The following is a 23712-nucleotide window of genomic DNA, read 5'->3' on the forward strand; positions in this document are numbered from 1 at the left end:
AGCAAGCATTTGGGAACCAGCAGTGCCAGATGTGAGAGGGATGTCCGACTGCCGGTTTAGCCCGATCCCCTAAACCGGCAGTCCAGACATCCCCTGAGGGGTCCCAGATTGGAGAGGGTGCAGGCTGGCTTGAGGGACACCCCCCCACCCCCCTGCACGAATTTCATGTACCGGGCCCTCTAGTTTAGACATAAAAAGACTACTCTTGGATCTACATCAACTGTATCAAGTAATTCTTTAATTCCCCCTTATTTATGCATTCTTTTACCATAAAAAATTCACAGCACACAATACTGATATTGCATTTTTTTTTGTCAGATCTACAATTACTGCTGAGAGTAGTTGGAAGACTGTTTATAGTTGACACCATGATAGACTTCAAATAATGTAAATATATATAAAGGGAAAGGCTTGATTGGAAAGTAATGCAGATAAAGATTTGAAAAACAAAGTATTTTAAAGATTAACTGAGGCTTTGTAAAAACTGCAACTGACATGCTAAGCCTGTCAAGCAGGCAATGAAAGATAGATAAATATATACATATATGTATAAACACCTACATGGATGTCTAGAAAGAGAGCACATACACATGCCCCAAAGTTTTGCTGATTATTTGTTCTTTTAGACCCTGAAAGATTTAGTTTCTTATACTCATTCTTGCTTAAGAGCTTATGGCAACAACAGGGGAATGGATTTTCTTCCATCCCTCCTGTTTTATAAAAGGAGAAGGAAACATATTCCCAAATGTGCCAAGTCTCTGCCTGCCAAGTTTCACCCTACAGTGAATTTTTATGGCTGGTTATTATAAAACCCAGCAACAAAATTGAGGTTGCATAACTGAAGCTTATCATGAAAAACTGAGGTTTACAAACAGACCGGGATGCCACTACTGAGGTAAACGGATCTAAGTATTAACACGTTGGGTTTTGCAGTGACCAGTGCATTAAGATCTCCTTCCTCAATGCTTTTTTGCCGGAGACCAATTCCAGCCTGTCATAATTTCAAGAGTTTCATCAAAAGGTTAATGAGACTTGGGGGACTGAACAGGGTTGAGTCACACATGTAGTCACCTGCTGGGAATGGCTGAAGGCATTTCCCCAAACTTGAATAGGATACATTAAACTGATTGCTGGCTGCCAGACAGATAAAAGGCATCTTAATCTACATATTATTGCCTCCTACTGGCCAAATACCTGAACAGCCGAAGGCTAATTCCCCTATTCTGACAATGGACTCTGTACTAAACCCTGACCCTTTGAAGTGTATATCTCTGCCTCACCTCAGGACAAATTGTGTTAATAAAAAGCATGGGGTCCTGGAGACAGGGAGAACCTAAGACCTTAGACTTAAGATCTTGGATCTTAGCTCCTTTAGCTAAGCTCCTCTGACCCCCAATGCCTTTCAAAATTATATCTCGTCTCCCGACTCTTTATTAGTCTCTGGATTCCTATTAAATCTACGCACAGCCTTCTCCAGATTCCTGAACCCTTCTTGATGCTGGGACAAGAACCCCAGCACTTTTTCTTTATGGAATGAAATGTTTCTCATTTGGGTCTCAATTGGAAGATGTCCTTGTTATCTAGCAAATTTCTGTAGAATGCTCAGCTACCTGTGAGCCAATGACATTTCCAAATGTAGATGACATGTGGAGATAATCCAACATCTGAATTCTGGCTATTCGGAATGTCTATGCAAATATTGTCAAAGAACTTAGGGCTTCCTACCTGCTCCACGGACATGGCTCTGGTCTCTGAAGAGTGAGTTGCATCCACATAAAACCCAGCGCCTGCTACGATGTGGACACCCGTCTCCTCTGCGAGCCACTTCAAAGTCTGCACGTCCCGGCAAATCCCTGTGGTCGTGTTCTCCACCATGGCCCCTCCACCGCTGGCTTTAAAATACAACAATTCTTCTTTGATGGCTTCCGTCTCCTGATTCAACTGAAGATTCTCTTTATGGGAATAAGGGTTTTTCCGAATCCAAAACAAATTTTTCATTATAATAGGTTCCTTCGAGATAGCTTCGTGAGGTGGAGGAGGTGGGCAGTAACAGCAGTCAAAGGTCATTGTCAAATGCTCATGGGTCAGGGTGCGGCCCAGTTTGCTTGGCTCCAGTAGTCCCAAAACAGTCTGGACTTTGCCACTTAAAGAAGACATTTCTGAGGGTACCAGGAGATGCTCTAAAAGGAGTATTTTCTGGAAAAAAAGGAAACTATAGTCAGAAAATTTAACACATACATAAATTCTTTCCATAGGGGACGGGAGGCTGTGAATGTATAACCCGTGTAAGAAAGAAATCAGTGAAACTAGAAATACGATCTCACTTATCATCCTGCCGCAGTCCGGGTCTGTCCCTGTAAATTGCGGGAGCTCACTGCAGCACTCAGTGACACGCATGGTGGTAAATGTCCCGACCACCTCCACCGGGACTCCTCTGCCTGATTAAATCCCAGCCTCATCTACTGGAAATATTTCTTGATATTCAATTCATATTTTTCTTTTGCTTAATTTTATCTCATTAGTCATAGCTATGCTTCCCTGGATAATGCAACAATAATCTCCATTTAAAAAACCTTTATAATCAATAACATATCAAAACCAGCCATCATGCATCAGAACTGTTTCATTTGTCATTTTCCAGCTAAATTAAATATACTGGGGCTACTGGTGATTCCATTATTCATTTACTGTCCAAAGGAACAAACTTTTGTTGAAGGTCCACCACGTGCCAGAAATTGAAGCTAGAAAGAGGAAAAAGACAAAATATCTGACCTTGATGATTTCACAGATTATTCCCCAAAAGACAACTCAGGGGGAGGAGGGGGACACCTAGGTTTAACAATGGAAAAACAAACAAACTTCTTCACTCTTGATGTTTTATTTTATCTATGGCACATAGAAACACACTTTGAAAATAAAGCTAAAAATCCTAGTCATAATGAAAGCACCTATGATTTATTGAAACTGAAATCTGCTCTCTCTAGAAAGAGTAAGTACCTCTTCATTTATCCTCTATTTACTTTAGTTTGTAACACAAGTTAAGTTTTCACCAAGTTTCTATCAGTAACAGCAAGAACCCCAACTGCAGCACTTCCATTTGAAAGCACCTTTCTGAAACAAAGGGATTTCACTCGGAAAGAAGCAGGCACTACTGGAAGTGGTGGCCAAGAGCAAACCCAGTGTTCCCTCCACACACAGCACCAACCAGACACAACAGAGGACAGTGAAAAAACTGACTGGGAACTGCGGGAAAGTGCCTTTGGAAGCTCTCAAATTGTCCTTTTAGAAGACATTCTGAAATCACTTTTCCCCACATCCTTCTGAGGACCTTCTCTGGCTTTCTGAGCATCAGTTTTCTCATCTGTGAATCAGAATAACAATGCGCATTTCATAGGCTTTCATAAGAATTAAATTAGATACCAAAGACCAGTGGTCAGCAAACTCATTAGTCAACAGAGCCAAATATCAACAGTACGATTGAAATTTCTTTTGAGAGCCAAATTTTTTAAACTTAAACTATATAGGTAGGTACATTGTTATTAACTTAATTAGGGTACTCCTAAGCTGGCCTTTGCTAACAATATCCTCAATCTGAGGGGTCGACCTCAGCAAACGTACCCCCACTTCTTCTAACGCCACTTCTTCAAAATAGACTCACCCAGGCCGAAAACCGACTTCTGCACATAGGCCACGAAGTTTCAATCGCACTGTACGTGCGTGCCCGCACGTGGTATTTTGTGGAAGAGCCACACTCAAGGGGCCAAAGAGCCGCATGTGGCTCATGAGCCGTGGTTTGCTGACCACTGCCATAGACAGAAAGACATGCAAAAGTGCATAGCACACATTGGATAAATAGTAGCTCTGTTTTGCTAGTTCAAAGAACAATTATGTGTGTCTAGGTTATTTCTTTTCAGAGGGAGTGGTTGATTAGACAGGCGATCATTTGGGGGAGCAATGGGTACAGGACAAATTTGTAATGGGCACAGTGCATATAAAAGGGCAGAGCAGGACTGACTCCATTTTGTACTGTGCCCTCCATCTTGTGTAGCCTTGTCCCCGACATGACCCCTTCTCCAAGAAAAATCACAGAATGCGTCAGTTACCCAGCCCACCCTTAAATCAGCCAATGGGAATGCACAGGGAGATAACCTAAGGCCAAAAGAATGCTAACTGCATCCCATCTTTGTGTAACTACTAGACCCTAGCCCTCACCCAATTTGTGTAACGGGACCCTAGCCCTCACCCAACCAATCGGAATCAGCCAACTCAGTGGTCCAAGCATCGCCCCACCACCCGACCCCAAGCCCTATAAACTTGCTATACTTCTGGGACTCCGGGCTCTTTGCATGCTGCCGCTGCGTCGGTAGGGGCGGAGAGACCGGGATTGAGCTTGAATAAAGGTTCTTTGCTTTTGCATCGGACTCGGCTCCTTGGTGGTCTTTGGGGATCTTAAAATCTGGGCACAACACATACATAAGGCAAGGTGAAAACAAGTCAGGGGTGGAGAAAAGGGAGTAGTGAGATAAAGTTCAATTACATCAAGCCACTGCAATTATCTGAAACCCAGGTGTTTGATACATATTGACCCACAATGTGTAAATGATTGATTGAGACCATTTAACAGAGAACTTTAGAGCTTGGGGCTAGCATGGACATTTGTTTTGGTTGATAATGGTCTTCAGCAAGACACGCTCCCAATATCTAAATAATTTTCATGGTGATGAAACAGGAATTTTAGGGGAACATAGGCAGGTTTAGGGACTTTTTAGAATAGGGGTCCATGCAAAAAAACATAGGGCTATAGACAGGGAGAAGGTACATCTCCATAACACATGGAAGCCAGGGGCGGTTACATTTCCATAAGACAAGGGAGCAGCTACAGGTATATTTCCATAAGACAAGGGAACTGAGAGTAGCCAAAAAAGGTCTATATTTACAAAATAAAGAAGAAAGAAAGCCCAGAAGGAATAAGAGGACAATGAGGGAGGAGAGCCTCAGGAGTTACTATAGTAACCAATTCGGAAAGGGAATATTGACCAATCAGAAGGGATATCAGGGCACAGGAACTTTATAAACATGGAAACTCAGTGGGACCCATTCCCTCTCCCTACTTGGGAGTCTGTACTTTTCTTTAATAAATTTCCACCTTTGCTATACCACCTCTGTCCGTGGATTCATTCTTCGACTTCAGCGGACAAAGAATCCGGGTTCCAGTCCAAAAATTCCCTATCAGTGATCAGGATGAAAGAGGATGGTATCTGTTTAGAGAACTACTATGTAGCTGCCTGTCACTTCACAGGACATAGTTTTCATTGATGATGTCGAGGAACTGTCTGTTCAATACTGCCTATTCCCTGTTCCTGAGAGCAAAGTCTGCATAGCTAGTTCCTTCAGTTGATGAAACCACAGTACAATTAATAATCAACTCACTCTTCTATGAGAGTTCATTTGCTCTTTCCTTCCTTTCGGCTGACGTTCTTGCACATGTGCTCCTAGAGAGGGTCACTGGGGGGCTGAAACTTGAAAAAATTGATAATACACCATCATTTTTCCTAGAAGAGTACCAAACTGCATATTCAATTGATAGAAATTTGAAAGAGCAAGGTTGGTAAGTTTTAAGCTCACAAGCTGTGAGTCTTTGTGGAAAAAACACACAAAAAAACACCTTCAGAAAGGTCATCTCTTCTGGGAATTTCCTGCAAACGCTCTCGGGCAGGATGCGCTGTTGCTCTATGATAAGACACAATGTGTACAGAACAAGCCGTAGCCACCAGACTCTAAGCTGGACTGTGTCTTTCAGTCGGATAAGATAGAACTCACGGTCACTGTGCAGCGAGGGAGCTGTCTTCCCACCACAGCCAGCCTGGGAGTGGCGCTCTTCTCAGTGCACAGGCCAAGCTGTTAGCGACCTGCCTCCTTAGAGATGAGAGTTCACAGACAAGGAGGGCAGTACTGGGCAACGAGAGCTGCAGAACACAACTGCGCAGACAGGAGTGAATCCCACCCCCCAACCCCCTTCTAATTCTAGGGGGTGTAGACTTGTTATGGGTGGGGCGCTCTCTGTGTCCCCACCTGTTGCCGGTGGAAGGGGCTTCTTGTGATGTCACAAGTAATTTTCTAAGACTCGCATGGGAGAATGAATATTTATTTGCATGGAATTAAACCCCTGCATTTCCAAGGCCCCCCTCCCTTTGTCCTAGCATGGAAGAAGTCCAGCTATGTCTTCAGCAGAGCTAGGATTAAAGTAACTGCCCCGAGTCTCCATTCAAAATTGGCACATTCCAGTCCAGCATGTGGCTAGATCAGCCTGTGTTCCCAGCTGCAGTCCCTTGCGGGTGGGGTCTGCATGCAGCTTCTAGGGCCACATGGCTATAGAGGGAGCATAGCTGAGTGCACGAAAGCAGGAGCAAAGCCAGAGGAACAACAGAGAGAGAACTCCTTTGTCTGGGGATTATGTATTCCCCAATTTTTGTGGGCTTGCATTCGCTTCACCCCTCTAGCCAATGATCTTTGTTCCCAGGTTAGACTAACAGGCAATCACCTTCCCTACATCACCGGACTTCATTGCTCAGGCACCCATTTCCCCCTTTGTTCTAACCCTTTCTGCAGTGATTTGCAGGGAATGGACTGCCGGTTCCCTGGGGAGTATAAAGTTGCAGCTTCCTGGTGAAGCTGCCCAGATGACCATGGTTATAATGTCAGCTCCCTTTGCTCCTTCCTACTATAAATACATAGCTAATTACAACAGTAAAAGAATAAAAAAAACATAGACCATTTAAAAAAAAGAGCAAAAAAAGAAGAGAATCAGAAAACAGCACTGAACTGAAAACCAGAGACAATATGTAGGCTTTGTCATTTTTAAAAATACGTGCATGAATTAACTTTTATAAACTATGGAAATTTGCCAAGTTGGAGATTTGTTGGTGGGTGGATAGTCTGGAGGCGACTTAGTTTCACTGAGATTTCATCCTGGTAATTATGCTTACAATTTTTATTTCTACTTGGGTCGAATATCCATGTCGTTTACATTTCACATTTCAGAGGCTAGGACTTCCTGAATATCTTTCATATGAATGAGTGGAATTCATGGACATCTGCTCTTTTCCCGCCCCTGCCTCTGCTGCATCCAGTCCCAGACCTGGTTAAAGGACCCTGCTTTACAGTTTTAAATGCGATGGTCAAATTGGCAAGTTGATGTCTGGTGAATTGGTTTTGTTGCCAGACTAAAGGGGTCCAGTTACCTGAGTGAATCAAAGCCCAGTAAGACATGAACAGGAGGCTGCAGCAGAGAAAGCCAGGGTTTGTTTTAGGAAGTGGTCCACAGGTAGAGACTCAGTTGAGCTCATGCTCACGACCTGGCTCCCCAGTGGCTTCCAGGGAACGGGTATACAGAGGAAAATCATTAGTCATGGTGGCTAGGGAGTCAGGGTCGCAATCAGCGTGGTGGTCTCTACTGATTGGGTGGCCCTAGGATCAGTGCATCTGGCGCTGGGGTCAGCCATGGCATTGTTTGTTTGGTTTCACAGCTTTTCTGGGCCTGAAGCTGAAACCAACTGAGGACTAGATGTTATCCCTACTTTGACCAAAACTCTGTCTCTGAGGTCAACAGACCTGAGATTTTGTTCCTAAGATTATTTAATGCTGATCAGAACCTCATTGTCCTGAAGGCTTAATGCTTTAGGCCAGGGGTCCTCAAACTACGGCCCGCGGGCCACATGCAAATACAAATATTGTATTTGTTCCCGTTTTGTTTTTTTTTACTTCAAAATAAGATATGTGCAGTGTGCATAGGAATTTGTTCATAGTTTTTTTTTAAACTATAGTCCAGCCCTCCAACGGTCTGAGGGACAGTGAACTGGCCCCCTGTTTAAAAAGTTTGAGGACCCCTGCTTTAGGCAGTGGTCTTGCAAGAGAGAAGGCAGGTGAGCCAGGGTGCTGGATGGGACCAGTTTGAACAAAAGGAAAGAAAGGAGCAAAGGTCATCTCTATACTAATAAAGAGCTAATATGCTAATGGTCAATACGCCCTAGTGGGTAACAACCAGATCATTAGCATATTAGCTGGGGCGGAAGTGGGGAGGCACTTGGAGGAGTGGGACCATCCCGTGCCAGGAAGGGCAGGGGTGAGAGCGCATAGCACTCCCCTCACCAGTCCTTCGCCACCCATCGCTCGCACTCTGAGTGCCCAGCAGCCCACTTGCCAGGGGAAGGAGCACAGCGCAGCAGGCGGGAGGCTTCCACTCACACCTCTGGTGCCATGACTGGGCGGAGCTGCTGTGTTGCTCCGGAGATGGGGCAGAAGCCGGGAGGCGCCCAGAGAATGTGGGACCAGCCCTAAGCGAGTCAAGGGACTGAGGGCGGGGCTTGAAGCGGCCAGAGACAGCCAGAGGGTTTGGGGGCTGGGCCAGGCGCGCTAGAGCTCTGCGTGGAGAAGTTCGGGTGTCAAGGCAGGGTGGCGTCGTGCGATTTCAAATCATGCGCTGGGCTCCTAGTTAAAGAAATAAAGGTTCTATGTGGTTACAATTTTCACTTCCCTAACAACTGTGCAAGCTTGAATCCCCATAATAAATCCCTCAATCCATTTCACTTATCCTTGCTTTCCTTCCCTGGTCAAACCCTAACTGATTTTTAAAAATGGAAGGCATTCCAGAGTTTTATGCAGGAGAAGGCATGAAATGAATAATCTGGCAGCCATGTAGAGAACGGGCGGAAGGTGGCTCAGTGGGTGTTGCTAGGATGTGGAATGAATTAGGTGGTGGCTTGGTCTGAGATGACATCAGTACAGATGGTGAGAAAGCAGAAGCAGGAAGAGCTACAGCAGATGGAAGTTTCTAACTAGACTTGCTGGTGCTACAAAAGTTCTCCCAAATAAATGGACTCCTATGAAAAAAGTGCAGGCTGGTGCAAATCTGTGGGCCCTTCTGGTTTTTGTTTGTTTGTTTGTATTTTATGGGTTACATCACACAGAGTGGCTACTCTATGAACACCGCACTTAAAGCTGACATTTGATTTATAACCAAAATATTTTTAAAACCACACAATATTTTTTTAAAACTTTTTTGAGTACATGATGTGCAGGTTCAACGTGACATATCTTCTCTCAAACAGAATTGGTCTGGTGGTTGAACAATGGTGACACAAGAATTTCTTCCTCACATACATCACCACACGGCCACTTGCCCAGGTATTTATGGCAAATGGCTCTACTGCATGGAGATCTATAACTTTTCATATTAAACATTGTCAAAAAATCAATAACCATGCCTGAATAAAGAGAAATAAATCCAACCGCTTTAGTACAGAGAACAATGATGGGACCCAGCAAGTTCCTCAAACAAAACAAAGCCACTGATAGATACAAATGAACAGCTTGTGTCTTCTTTCAGAGGAAAGGAGTGGGTTCATTCCCAAGCTTTTTTTTTTCCTTTTTTTTTTTTCCTATTTGACTAAGGAAGTAGAAGAGGAAACCTAGACATATTTCCAAATTCCAGATAACAAACATGAAGATGGTGGCAGAGATATACCCAGGAAGTGACACTCCTGGACAAGAGCATTCAGAGGGGCCCTGCCCTGCACTCCTTGATGTGAACAGTCAGTGGCGATTACTAAATCCAGAAATCCCATCGAGCTACTCAACAGAAGGCATCAGTCTTGTGGCTTAATTGACTCTTTAGTCAAAAGCATGTCAACTGGCCAGCCCTGTGAGTCACACACACTTTGACTTTGGTAAAAGTACTATAGTCATGTGACACATAACAACGTTTCAGTCAACAATGGACTACATATTCCACAAGGTTATAATGGAGGTGAACAATTCCTATTGCCTAGTGATGGCATAGCTATCCTAACATAGTAGCACAACACGTTATTCACGTGTTTGTGGTGATGCTATTGTAAACAAGCCCACCACACTGCCAGTTGTATAAAAGTACAGCACATACAATTATCTTCAGTACATAATACTTGATACTGATAATAAATGACTATGCTTCTGGTTTATGTATTTGCCATCCTCTACTTTTAACCATTAGTTTAGAGTCTACTATTTCTACTTATCCAAAAAAGTTTGCTATGACACAACACATTGTGTTAGCTGGCAGCAGCCTCATACATCTTGTGTTTACCGTGTTTCTTGATTGCATCATTTTCTCTTGTGCTTGATTTTATTTCAAAATGTTTTGTACAGTAACATTCTATACAGCCTTGTAGGCTAGGAGCAATAAGCTTGACCATAGGCCTGGGTGTGTAGTAGGCTTTACCATCTAGGTTTCTGTAAGTGCACTCGATAATGTCCCCTAGCGACATTATCAAAAAAAATCACCTAGCGACACATTTCTCAGAATATATCTTTGTCGTTAAGTGGTACGTGACTGTACTGGCTTCTTGAATTTGTTATCTATTTAGTCAACAAACTGAAAGTGTTTTCTCCTTAATAAAAGAAATGTGTGAGGGAGGAGGAGGGGAGGAGGAAGAAGAGTGGACAAAGGGAGCACTGCTCACTGCCTATCACAGTAACGCCCCGGAGCTGGGAGGAGAGCAGCGCTGCCAGAGCCCTGCCTGCAGAGCTGACCTTTATGTTCGTCTCCATTTAGAAAACAGCACATCGCAGCCGTCCTCATTCTCAGAGGGTTACACACTCGGTGCTGTGAGAACATTTCATGTAAATTTCTTGATTTTGCTACTCACATAGGATCCTGGGAGTGAAACATCACACCAAGTGATTAAATACAACAGTTACAACTTCTTTTTCTCCATGAAGAAAGAAGTTAGTTTTCAGCTTTTTATAGAAGAAATTTTCTCTTCCATGGGTTCCTAGCAATGGGATGTCTCCTATTTTGAGCAAACTGCACAGCTGGTCCTTAACTGTATTTAGCAATTAAATGCTTAAAATTTGTGTTTTAATTCCTGGCAAATCACAAATTACTGTTTTAAACACATAAATTATCTGTATTCCTCACACAATTTCATTTGAAAGGCTATTCTTAATGTGGTTTTGTGTAGTTGAAAGAACTAGATTCAGAGTCAGAGCTCTTGGCTCTTCCACTAAATAGCTGTGTGACTTTGGCAAGTTACTTAACCACTCGGAGTCTGATTTCCCATTTTGTGAAATGAAGGGATTAGACCAGATGACCTCTATACTTCTGTGATATCCTTTAACCTGAAAGGGATAGTATTGACTTTCTATAGATCATTTACTATCAAGGAAGGCTGTACTTTAAGTAATTTTTTAAAATGTTTATTTTACATACATGTGCCTATGTACATACCCATGTAATGAGAGAGAATGAGTGAATTTTATTCATTAACTATCAGTCGCATTCATTAATTATCAATGAAGGCTGCACTTTAAGAATGTTTTTTAAATGTATATTTTATATGCATGTGGATGCATACATACATGTACATGGAGAGATAGACACTGAGACAGAGAGATTATATGAGTGAACTTAAGTTTTAGATCCTTGTAAGTTTATAAGAAAACTCTAAGAGGGATAGGTAACCCTGAACTTGGAGTCCTGACTCCAAAGTTTCCTAGCTGTGTGACTGTAGAAAACTTAAAAGCTTAGGATGAATTAGTTTTCTTATTTGAAAACTAGAATAATATCTACTGCATGAGATTTGGAATGAAGAACAAATAAGATTATATGTAAAAGCACAACATAAATTATAAATGTTCAGAATTACTACACTCCAAACTTTGAATTATTTCCCCAATATTTGCTGAGTATCCTTAGGCAAATGAACCTAAACTTGTTCTTAAAAAACACTACCAATAAAGAGGGTGAAGTTTCTTAATCAAACTGAGGTTCTAATTTTGCTTATAAATGAAGGCCTTCACTGAAGGCCTGTGGTTGTTAAAAGCAGATTGACTATTGAGATTGACATCAGAACTTATTAGGCTTTTGTACATGACCCACCAAAGTGATTAAAGCTATCGGAGGTCCTCAGTATCCATGATAATTGATACTGGAAATGCCTGTTTAAATGGATGCACTTAATACAGTGTGTTAGCTGGTCTCCATGGATGGCTTTCAGTGAACCCTACCTTCCAATATTCAAATCCTCATGCAGCCCCCTTCCACACTGAACCTGAGCTGGCCTGCGACTCGCTTCAACCAATAGAATGTGGCAGAAGTGATGCTCTATGTCAGTTTGGGACACAAATCTTTGGAAGTAGTTTTTGCTTTTGTGCTTTGGGAACCTTGAGCTGCAATGTAGGAAGTCTAGCTACCCTCCCATATGGAAAAGGAGAGACTCCGAAATGACATTGGGGGGAGTGGGGGAGAGAGAGAGAGAGAGAGAGAGAGAGAGAGAGAGAGAGAGAGAGAGAGAAAGTGCTCCCAGTCACCCCAGGGTCCCCACTGAGCTCAGCCTGTGGCCGGCTCTGTGAAGGTGTCAGAAAAGTGAGTGAATTATCTTGAACATTCTAACCCAGCCAACATTTCACATGACTGCAGGCTCAGTTGCAGCCAACCCAGCAGAGTCTGGCTAACCCACAGAATTATGGGAGACAAGAATAAAATAGTTATTGTTTGAAACTAGTGTTTTGGGGATGGTCTGTTACATAGTAAGAGACAAACATTAAATAATTAGTCACATTTTAAGGATTTGATTAAGATTTCAAATTAGAAAAATAAGATAAATATAATAAAAATAAGTCATAATTATAAATATGTCCTGATTGTGAGAACAAAAAATTAATTAAATGTTGGATTTCGGGGGGACAAAATTATAAGATATGACATCCTTCACTTGGCTTTTACACCTCAGTTTTGAAAAATGTTATTGAAAAAATATTTCTGAAGACTTTATTGTTTTTTTTATCAAGGTCCTCTATTAACCAGTTGTCAAGCAACTTACTCTCTTTGGAGGCACATATCCTGGTACTTTCCATGACAGTGTCTCTCTCTTCCTGTCACATCCTCATGGGGCTTTCTATGTGTTTCTGCATTTCTCAGATATCACGTCCATCAACTTCATGACAAACTGCATCTTTTTAAAAAGTCTTCAATTTTACTTTGCAATCTGTTTGCATTATATTACTTCATATTTATGAATATCTACAGTATTTGGCCAGAGCTGAAGAAAAGGATGCTGAGATGCTAAGCAGGAACAGAAATTAGCATTTAGGAAATAGGAATGCTTGCATGGGAATTCACTTTTGAGTGGTCAGTTTATTGGCGCAAAGGTTTGTTTTATCTAAGCAACCTGTTAACTGGGGCTGGGGGGCACTCATATTGAAGATATCATATAACGTGGTTTAACAGTGTATCACAGCACATGCCATACAGGACCTAACTGATCTATTAAGGGATTTTTCTCTGACTATGTGGTGAGTGTGTGTGTGAAAGAGAGAGAGAAAGAGAGAGAGAGAGAAAGAGAGAGAGAGAGAGAGAGAGAGAGAGAGAGAGGGGAATCGGGGTCTCTCTTTTATCTCCTATGCTTACATAGTATCTAGTGTTTGATTTGCATCTGTAAAACTGAACTAAACTGAGTAGAGAGGAAGTATAGTTGACCCCTGAACAATGTGGGGGTGCAGACTCCCAGAGAGTTTAAAATCCACATATAACTTTTGATTCCCCCAAAACTTAATTACAGTTCTCCCATTGGTTCAAGAACCCCAGATACCAAAATTCTCTATGCTCAAGTCCTTCATATAAAATGACATAGAACAACATATACAGTCAGCCCTCTGACCCTTGGATTCAACCGACCATGAATAAAATCAGTATTTTGGATCCACAGCAGGGAACACAAGGATGCAAACTGTGGGTATGGAGAGCCAACTGTATATTTATTGAAAACAAATCCGACTATAAGTGTATCCACACATGTCAAACCTGTGTTGTTCAAGGGTCAACTATAATTAGTTTATGCCTTAATTAAGAATGAGTAAAAGCCAAAAGTTTTGTTCTAAAATGAATAAGCAAAATTTACTATAAATCTGAAATTCCAATAAGATTAAAAATTTTCTTTTTTTTGTTGCTGAAGTTTGCAAGTGAAACGAGCACATAATATGTAGAACCAGATTCCATTTCCCATTGGATTAAACTATCCTGCAAATAATTACTTTTTATTTATTTATTTAATTTATTTTTTTTACATTGGTGTGTTTACTTTTTAAAAATATATTTTTATCGATTTCAGAGAGGAAGGAATAGGGAGCAAGATATAGAAACATCCATGATGAGAGAAGAATCATGGATCGGCTGCCTCCTGCACATCCCTTACTGGGGATCGAGCCCACAACCCGGGCATGTGCCCTTGACTGGAATCGAACCTGGGACCTTTCAGTTCGCAGGCTGACACTCTATCCACTGAGCCAAACTGGGTAGGGCACTTTTTATTTTATATCCAAAGAGATATCACAGTCTAGTTGAAATTACATGTTCTTAGTAATCAATGAAGGGAGCAGTGGCTTCATACATAACATTCTCATGCCTACAAACTAAACCTGAAGCACGATGCATTTTTAAAAGTAATTTTCAGAAGATACAATACAATGGAATACTATCCAAATGCCCCAAAATTATGGGCCCAGCACGCTTCCGCTGCGCGACTCTGCTGCTGTCAAATGCCCCAAAATTAAATAACTAAGATATTTATTTGGAATTACTGCTGTCAAATAAAACCCAAACATGAGGGATTGGGATGCATGGTTTCAGTTTTGTGTAACAGTGCTAAGTAATAACATTTAAAATGTATAACATATTTAAGGTTACACTTTCAACACAGAAACCATCAACTAACCATTTGTAATTTTTCATGAATACACATCTAGCTTCACTGCAGGAAAAAGCTGTCCATTTAAATGGCAACTTAGTCCTAAAAGCTAACAGACGTGATCACTGTGGGTATCCAACAGAAAGTGTCACTTGGGAGACACTTAAAACTAATACAATATTGTCAATTATAGTTTTAAAAAATCCAGCTGGTCCATTGATTGGTTTGTGAAAGATAAGCAAGACCACAGAGTGTGGTGATATGCTGGTCCTCCTACGCACCGTACTGGCAAAAAATGCAAATTTGCCCAGCTTTTCTGAAAAGCAGTTTAACAATATGCATCTAAAGTCCGTTAATGTTACTGTGCCACTGGGAATCTGTCTTTAAGGAAACATTTAGAGACATGTAAAAATTATTTATGCACAAAGATTTCATTATGGCATTACTTAGAATAGAGACCAAAATATTCTATAAGATGGGACTGTTTATATAAATGATGGAACATTATGCTAACAGTCAAGTTATAGTCTCAAAGACTACTTAATGACATAGGGAAATGCCCTTATTATAACATGTGAAAAATCAAATACAAAACTACTTAAAGCACTATAAATTTATTGAGAGTGTATGTATCTACATATAGGTAGAGCTTCAGTAGAAATACTAAACTGTTACTTGTATCTTTGGGTGGTAGAAGGACAAAATAAGTACTTTTTTCTTCATTACAATTTAATGTATTCTCCAGTTTTTTAATGTTTATCTATTTAATCTATTAGTAAAAGGGGATAAAATGGGAAAAGATAAATGTTACCAATGTAAATCTATCTGATGCTTATACTAAGGTCACATCTACATATATAAAAAGCCAGGGTTCATAACATCCAAAACGACTGACGGACAACCAAACACCAGGTTAGGGAGCTGAGGAAGTGGGAGCTGTGGGCCCAAACGACCAAAGGACCGGTCCAGCTCTCATGGCGTGGCGGGGTGGGGCTGCAGAGGCTGAGGAGCCTCGCGGGGCAAGGGCTGTGAGCATGGAGCTTTGCAGGGCGGTGAGGCTGGAGGAGTGTTGCAGGGCAGCTGAGGCCCAGGAGCTTCGCGGAGCGGGGCTGTTAGTGTGAAGCTTCACGAGGTGGGGGCAGCTGAGGCTGAGGAGCCTCATGGGGCAGGGGCTGTGAGCGTGGAGGTTCACGGGACAGGGGCCACGGAGGTGGAGGAGTGGCTCTGGCCCTGATTGCAGCTAGGCCTAGGGAACCCGCATGGTTTAATCATGTGCTGGGTCTCTAGTGTAAAATAATAGAATACGGATTGTGACTCCTCCAACTAAAACACACAGGCAGGTGAGAGCTATTTTAAATTCTTCTTTATTATCACAGACTTGCTAATTTGCCAGTCATGCCCAAGATTTTACATTGTTTGTATACAAATATTTCTGATTAAATTGCATGCCTTTCCAGTGGCTGTGGTTCACTTGGATTAAATCCAAACTGTTTGACTGAGTCCTTCATGGACTGCTTTAGACTCCAGTGGAGATCCTGGAGCCCAGGGAGGATTCTGGCACAGGTTGAGCAGCCAGAGTAGTTTTTATCACAGTCAAGCCACACAAGGATCAAGATCCCCCTGTTGAACACAGTCCTGTGTGGGGTAGGCAGGCAGATGGGGATTGACAAGAAGACGTTTCATAGGAAAGTGTCAGAAATTATGAAGTACTAGAGGCCCGATGCACAAACTTTGTGCAAGAGTAGGGCTTGCTTCCCCTGGCTGCCAGCACCAGCTTCCCGCTGGCACCCAGGACCCAGGCTTCATCCGGATGTACGTCTGGTCTAATTAGCATATTATGCTTTTATTATTATAGATGAGTCATCATTTATTCATAAGTAAAGAAAGAGGGACCAAACAAAATAAATGTCATGTAAAGATAAACCATATCAGGACAAAACATAAAAACAATCTTTTTTTAAAGGAGGGTTAACAATCTTTGACAGGTTAGCAGAAAACAATAAAATAAATGAAATAAAAACAGTTATCATAGATCCAATAAATATTCATTGGGCCCAGTACTAGTCAGATAGAGCCTAAGGAAGATGCAAAGATAAGTAAGAGAGAACTACCACCCTCATTTCAAGGTTAGGAACCAACAACAATGCCTTTTATTCATTTACTAAGTACCATTTACTGAGTTCCTACTCTGTATCAAGTACTACAAAAGCACTTCATCTTTCTTATCTGCTGGGTTGATATTATATGAGGAAATGGAGGCCAAGAAAAGGGAAGAAACTTGTCTAGAGTCACAGAGGTGGAGAGCTGCAATTTGAACCTGAGTCTGCTCAGGGAATGCCAAATATTGATTATGATTGGCACTTCATAGAGAGTTCTGTTGGGATCAGTCAGACAGTTTAGCCTATGATTATGACAATCGAATCACACTGATTGGATAATTATTTCGTGCCAAGCACAGCTCCTGGCAATGTCCATGTCCTCAGTAGAGTTTAGATGTCTGCATTCTCTACTTCCTTTCTATCACTACCTCACCCAATTGCCCATGTGAAAAAAGAACCCAAATTTCATCGAAGACTCCTGCCTCACTCACAAGTACTTGATTTCTAAGTGGCCTAAATCCCACCACTTTCACAGCTCTTTAATCTATCATTTCCTCTTCCTCCTCATAGCCCAGCGGTTCTCAACCTGTGGGTCGCGACCCCTTTGGGGGTCAAACGAAAGGGTCGCCTAAGACCATCGGAAAACACATATATAATTACATATTGTTTTTGTGATTAATCACTACGATTTAATTATGTTCAATTTGTAACAATGAAATTGGGGTCACCACAACATGAGGAACTGTATTAAAGGGTCTCGGCATTAGGAAGGTTGAGAACCACTGTTAGCCACTGTGTTGGTTGGAACAACCACCTCTCACAGGGATCACAGTAAGAGCTTCTAGACTTGCCCTGAGCCTTTCTGATGTGCCTTGACCACGCCTACCGAGGACTCTCTAAAACCCAGAGCTGGATGCGTCTCTTCTGTGGCCCTGCCAACACTGAGAAGTAAATCTGAGCCTGGAGCTTGGTGTGCCCCCAGGGCCCACTCTGGGCTCTGGCGTGTTGAACTGCCTGCCTGTCCTTCTCTGGACTCAACATGTCTGCACTGGTCTCATGTCTTTGAATGTGTTTTTGCCTCTTTTATTCTGAGTTTTACCAACCCAACCCACTCTGCTCTACCTCTCCAACCCTTTCCTCTGCTGACTTTCCTGGACCTGCAGGTGGGGCTTTGACACCATTTCTAATTAGAATCTTTTCCTGGTGCTTGTCCTTATTGTTCCAGCAATCTGGGTAAGATGCTTACTCTAGGTTCTCTCCCAGCACTCCAACTTCAACCTTGAAACTCACCTCTTATGCTGATGTCTCTGCACCGGATCTTAAGGTCCTTGAGGGCAGATCCTGTCTCCTCCCTCAGTCCTCAGCCCCTACAGTGCCCAACACTTAATCAGTGCTTAACTAACTTTTATATGCTTGCTTGTTTTAATCCAGCCTATTCTACAAAGGAGTTGAGGGAACTGGCACTACAGATACGTACAGTGAAGAAAACAAATATTAAAGCAGGAGCAAGGAAATGATAAATGGAAGTAGAATCAGGACCAGAAAAGAAGAAGAGGTTAGCAGTTGTTAGCAAAGGGCTAACAATTGTCCTGGAATATTTATTCAATGTATTTCTACCGATACATAATTCTGAAATCATGGCACACCTCTTTTATGGCATATCACATTATGTCCCAAAGTCAACACAGCTGAAAACTATTAAAAACCATGGACCAGGTTTTCCCAAAAGTTTTTGGGCTATGGATTTTGAAGCCATGTTTGTTTTTACAACTGTCCTGTATCTTTGCACTCCCAGCCCTCAGATGATAGTGAACATGCCATCTTAGGTCATTCTTCTGCACCCAATACAACGCCACATAGGAATACACATGATTTTTAATTTTTTAACTTTCCCTTAAGAGTAAGACTCCTGAGCATATAAAAACAGCAGCAACAGGGCGTGACTGTCTTCAAGAACATGTCCTGTCTGAATTGGCAGAAGCCAATTATAAATCAGAAAACTAAAAATATGTAAGGAAATTACTGCAGGTGATTCTTTTATAGAGTAATTATGAATGATGGCTCCTAGGTTAACTTTTTGAATGTGGAGACCATCCACATGTTTCTTTTTAAGGCAGTTTCATTTTTAAACCATCTCCTTGAATTGCAGAAAGCATTTCAGCCTCATGGATAACTATACTATTATAGCTAACAAATACTTCCCACGAAAACATCTCGGGTTCCTTATTTGGAAGACCACACTGTAGAGCAAGCATGTCAAACTCAAAGGCTAACACAGGCCAAATAAACAAGGTTTAAGCTTATGTGGGCCGCAAAAAACAAAAGCTTCAATTTTCATAGAAATGTAGGTTTATTTCGATAGAGACATGCTGAATACAAAGGGCTGAAATAAATGAGTAGTCGTTAATTAGTATTTGTTGTTGGCCGGATTCGGCCCGTGGGCTGCAAATTTGACATGCTTGCTGTAGACCAGTGGTTCTCAACCCTGGCTGCACATTAGAATCACCTGGGAATCTTTTTAAAACCCTGATTTCTGAGCCTCATCCTCTGGAAATTCTGTTTCTTTCTTATGGGGTGGGGCCACAACATTAGTAACAAAGAAACAGAATTTCCGGAGGATGAGGCCCAGAAATCAGGATTTTAAAAAGATTCCCAGGTGATTCTAATGTGCAGCCAAGGTTGAGAACCACTGCTGTAGACGGAAAAGTCTTGACTTTCGCTACCTGCTTAACTAACTCAGGTGAAAAGAATCAGTGCTACGTACATGCTTTGAATGGTCAGGCCTACACCTGCCCTGTTCCGTGTAAAGAAGGGTGATCACAGAAAAAAGGCCGAGATCTCTTCCAGCCTGGTTCTAGCCCTCCTGGTCTTGTTCTAGTGACTTCCGGTATGACTGCTGCCTACCTGGATGAGCAATGCCACCCAGGCTTGATGAAAAGGAGGGCCGCATGTGCATGTAACTACCTCTTGCTCTGATAACCACTTTAATTCTGTTCCACACACGGGGAAATAGGTGCCAACTCTGAGCTATGTTAGCAATCGGCAAGGAAGCACATGGTCAAGAGGTGTCTGTGCAACCAAGGAACAGTTTCCCTTCTACCACCCTTAGTTCCACACTCATGAAACATACTTCCAGCCAAAAGCAAGCTGATGTTTTCACGAGCATCATGGCTTATTATTCTCCTTGAAAGCTGCTTTGATTATAGATTTGGGAGGATAGCCCTCAGATTTCACATGAATATATTTCAATTCAACGTGGCAAATGTTTGCTGAGGATCTATTAGGTCCGCAGAAAGATACTATGGGAAACAAAGATGCAAAAGAACACCTTGCCATAGCAAAGAGAACAGCCCCCATCACAGTGCTTGGCACTGGGCGAGCATTCAGTGCAGGGCTGATATTTTTTATATGTTCGCGGGACGCCCGTGATATAAAGCAGAGTGCAGTAAATGTTAGAAAAGAGGCATAAAGCACGTGCTCTGGGGAACTCATCTGGCCAGCATGCACCGATACTGGGGCGACTGGGAAGGCTCCCGGAGGAGATGGGCTTCAGGCGCGGCCACAGCAAATTAAGGGGATTTTTACAAGGAGGCATTCTGGAGGCGTGAACAATGAAGGGCATGTTTCAGATTTTGTAAGCAATCTGTAGAAGCACAGGTTGTTCTGTACGTCTATAGTGGAAAACACTGACGCATGGGCTGGCCCCAGAGGATAAGATCTCCATTAGGATGATGGTAGTTACAAGGGCAATATGAGTGCAAGCTGAATGCTGGAGACAGCAGGCCAGGAGATGAGGTAGGAAACTAAAGCGCTTTTCATCGTTCTTAAGGCATTCCACACACTTTAATTAAATCTCCTAATGTCCCTGTGAAGTAAGCAAGGGATCAACAGAAGGTGAGTCACCAAAAAGTATCCAAATAGAAGACTGGACCATAGGATGAAATCCACTTTTATTATTATCGCTCCCATTTCACCAATGAGGAAATGATGTTATTAGTCAGACCAGGATGATGGGCTACCTTCCATTTCCACTGAAGGCAGAATGCACTGCTGTGAGCTATATAAGCATTCTCTGGGAGACCTTAAAAACAGTATAAAATTCATAATCTCTGAGGTTTCTCCGTTGAGAGTCTACCAACACTTAGTAATGAACACCTAAAACATGCAACAAAGAAAATACACATCGCCCTTTTCTTGCAAAAGCACACGACGGAACAAGAACCCCAATTTCTCATAATGCGTAATCTTTTTGATTGACTGGATCCCCAGGGCACGGCTGACCTCTGTCCACAGCTTCCTCCCCTACATCCCCATGCTTCCCTCAGTTCAAGAGCATGAGTGGGCACCAGTCTGAAGGAGGTCGTATTGGGAGTAGAGTTGGTTATGTTGAAGACACAGTGCAGATTGCAGGGCTAGACAAAATGAAAAAGGGTACAGAATTGAACCAGTCCTGACCCTTGGTGCTACCCTTAAGATAGTGGTATAGACTGTAAAGTCAGCCTCTGAAAAACAAACATACGTGCAATTATCATATATGATCTAGCTCAGTGGTGGGCAAACTGCGGCTCACGAGCCACATGCGGCTCTTTGGCCCCTTGAGTGTGGCCACGAAGTTTTAATCTCACTGTACGTGCACACCCTCACGTGGTATTTTGTGGAAGAGCCACACTTAAGGGGCCGCAGTTTGCCGACCACTGATCTAACTGATATACCACCTCCACTTCTTATAAAAGAAATGAAAGGGCCCAAACCATTTTACCCAACTTTCTCAACCTAATCACTTCCTGACACTCATGGCTCTCAGGGAAACAAAAAAAATTATAGAAAAGATAAATGCTGTGCCCTGGCTGGGTGGCTCAGCAGTTGGAGGTCATCCTGTGCAGCAAAAGGTTGTGGGTTCAATTCCCAGTCAGGGCACATACCTGGGTTATGGGTTTGATCCCTGGCCAGCATGAGTACAGGAGGCAACTGATTGATGTTTCTCTTTCACATCCATGTTTCTCTCTCTCTCCCTCTCGCTCTCAAATCGATAAACATATCCTCAGGTGAGGATAAAAAGAAAAGATAAATTCTGTTATTAATTTCATATTACTAAAGTCTGAAAAACAAATTAAGATACAAATAATGAAATCCTATGACAACATTTTGTTGTCAGGTGGTTATACTAATCCAAAATATGCTTAAAATTGTTTAGATGATCATAAAAATGAAAACACAAAATCAAAAATTTTATTGAGACTTTGTGGATCCTCAGGTTTGAGAAAAGTTGTTGTTTTTTTAAAGTATATATATTTTTATTTCAGAGAGGAAGGGAGAGGGAGAGAGAGAAATATCAATGATGAGAGAGAATCATTGATTGCTGCTTCCTGCAGGCCCCAGGGGATCAAGCCTGCAACCCAGGCATGTGCCCTGACCGGGAATCGAACCATGACCTCCTGTTTCATAGGTCCATCCATGCTCAACCACTGAGCCACACTAGCCAGGTGAGAAAACTTGTTTTAAGATCACCTTTATTACTATGTGTAGGGAACGGCTATAAGGTTAAGCCTTGGACTGACCTGTTGGCAAAGCCATAAATAAGTCCCAGCTTAGAGGGCACAGCCCTCTTAGCATAATTAGGCTTGACCTAATGATGCTCCCTAGATCTTATCTGGGAAGCTAATGGGCTGAGGGAGATGCAGCGAGTGCTGCCAAAACAAGTGAAACTCACAAGAACATTGTAACTATGGTGACCGCTACCTTGTTTACCTCTGGCTATAAAATAAAGGCTCGGCTTGCCTCGGGATCTCTTTCTGTGGCCTCAGCCAGACACAGGAAGATCCACCTAGACTAGACCCAGCTTATTCTCTCTGTCTTTTCTACATCCTTCGCCGCCCCCCCCCCCCCACCCCAGGCTCACCGAACCCTTGGCTGTGCTGGCATGCCACAACTAGGTCTAGAAAAAAAGGCAAGGTAAATTTTGCCGCGTCCTAAGAAAGTGTGGCACCTGACACAGAAACTTCTTTTTGAGAAAAAAAAGCAAAGTAAGTGATGTGATAAAAATAAAGTACAAACAGCTTATTTTCACTCCTGAAAACTGGTTTATTGCAATGGGATCAAGGGCAAATTTGTAATCACTACATGTGGCATAGAGCAATCATCACCCTTTCCCTACCTGAGATGTCCCCTTCCCCCGCCCCCAAACGCTCTAGTGGAATTTTAAATTCTCTAGATTAAAAAGCCTTATGAAATTGGGAAAATTTCCTATGGCCAAGTATATTTTAACTAATACCTTGTCACACATATTTAAATATAAAGGGGATGTGATTGCTTACATATCTCCCCATGAAAAATAAAGTGCTCTAAAAGATTTAGAAAGATCTGTCTGGCACTATAATTTGATATTTTAATCATTGCTATCACCCATTTCCTAAGAATTCACAGAAAGCATATATTTTAAATATTATTCAACATAATTATTGATCTGTATACTTGTGCAATTATGCAAAAGTTTCCTTTCGTTATAGTTCTAACTGTATTTTAACAATATTGCAGGTACACCAAGGACTATAATATTTGTTGTTGTTGTTAATCCTCATCCTAGGATATTTTTTCCATTGATTTCTTCAGTGTGCTGGCAGATGCTCTAACCACTGAGCACACTAGCCAGGGCAGGACTATAATTGCAATCTCTTCTTTGGATTAGCTTTACATTTGCAACTTTAATAATTTTAATAAGTTTCCTAACTAATATAAGAGCATTTTAAAATTAAATTACAAATCAGCTAAAACCCATCAGATTATTAAATGCATCTAAATAAGGTATGATTTTGGCCCTGGCTGGGTAGCTCAGTTGGTTAGACCATCATCCCCATACACCAAGGCTGTGGGTTCAGTCCCTAGTCAGGGCA

General features: G+C 42.0%; 1 protein-coding gene across 2 annotated transcripts in view; it reads right to left on the minus strand.

Moving 5' to 3' along the window:
* PTER (phosphotriesterase related) overlaps window positions 1–23712 on the minus strand; it is a 71928-nt gene that overhangs the window by 28498 nt on the left and 19718 nt on the right. For both annotated transcript variants that reach the window (XM_006093736.3, XM_023758087.1), the window contains one exon: window positions 1726–2196. In XM_006093736.3, coding sequence (XP_006093798.1) covers window positions 1726–2157 — 432 coding nt within the window. In that variant the 5' untranslated portion in view covers window positions 2158–2196. The remainder of the gene's footprint in view (window positions 1–1725; window positions 2197–23712) is intronic.

The sequence above is a fragment of the Myotis lucifugus genome, unplaced genomic scaffold (genome assembly GCF_000147115.1).
Source record: "Myotis lucifugus unplaced genomic scaffold, Myoluc2.0 scaffold_121, whole genome shotgun sequence".
Classification (NCBI taxonomy): Eukaryota; Metazoa; Chordata; class Mammalia; order Chiroptera; family Vespertilionidae; genus Myotis; species Myotis lucifugus.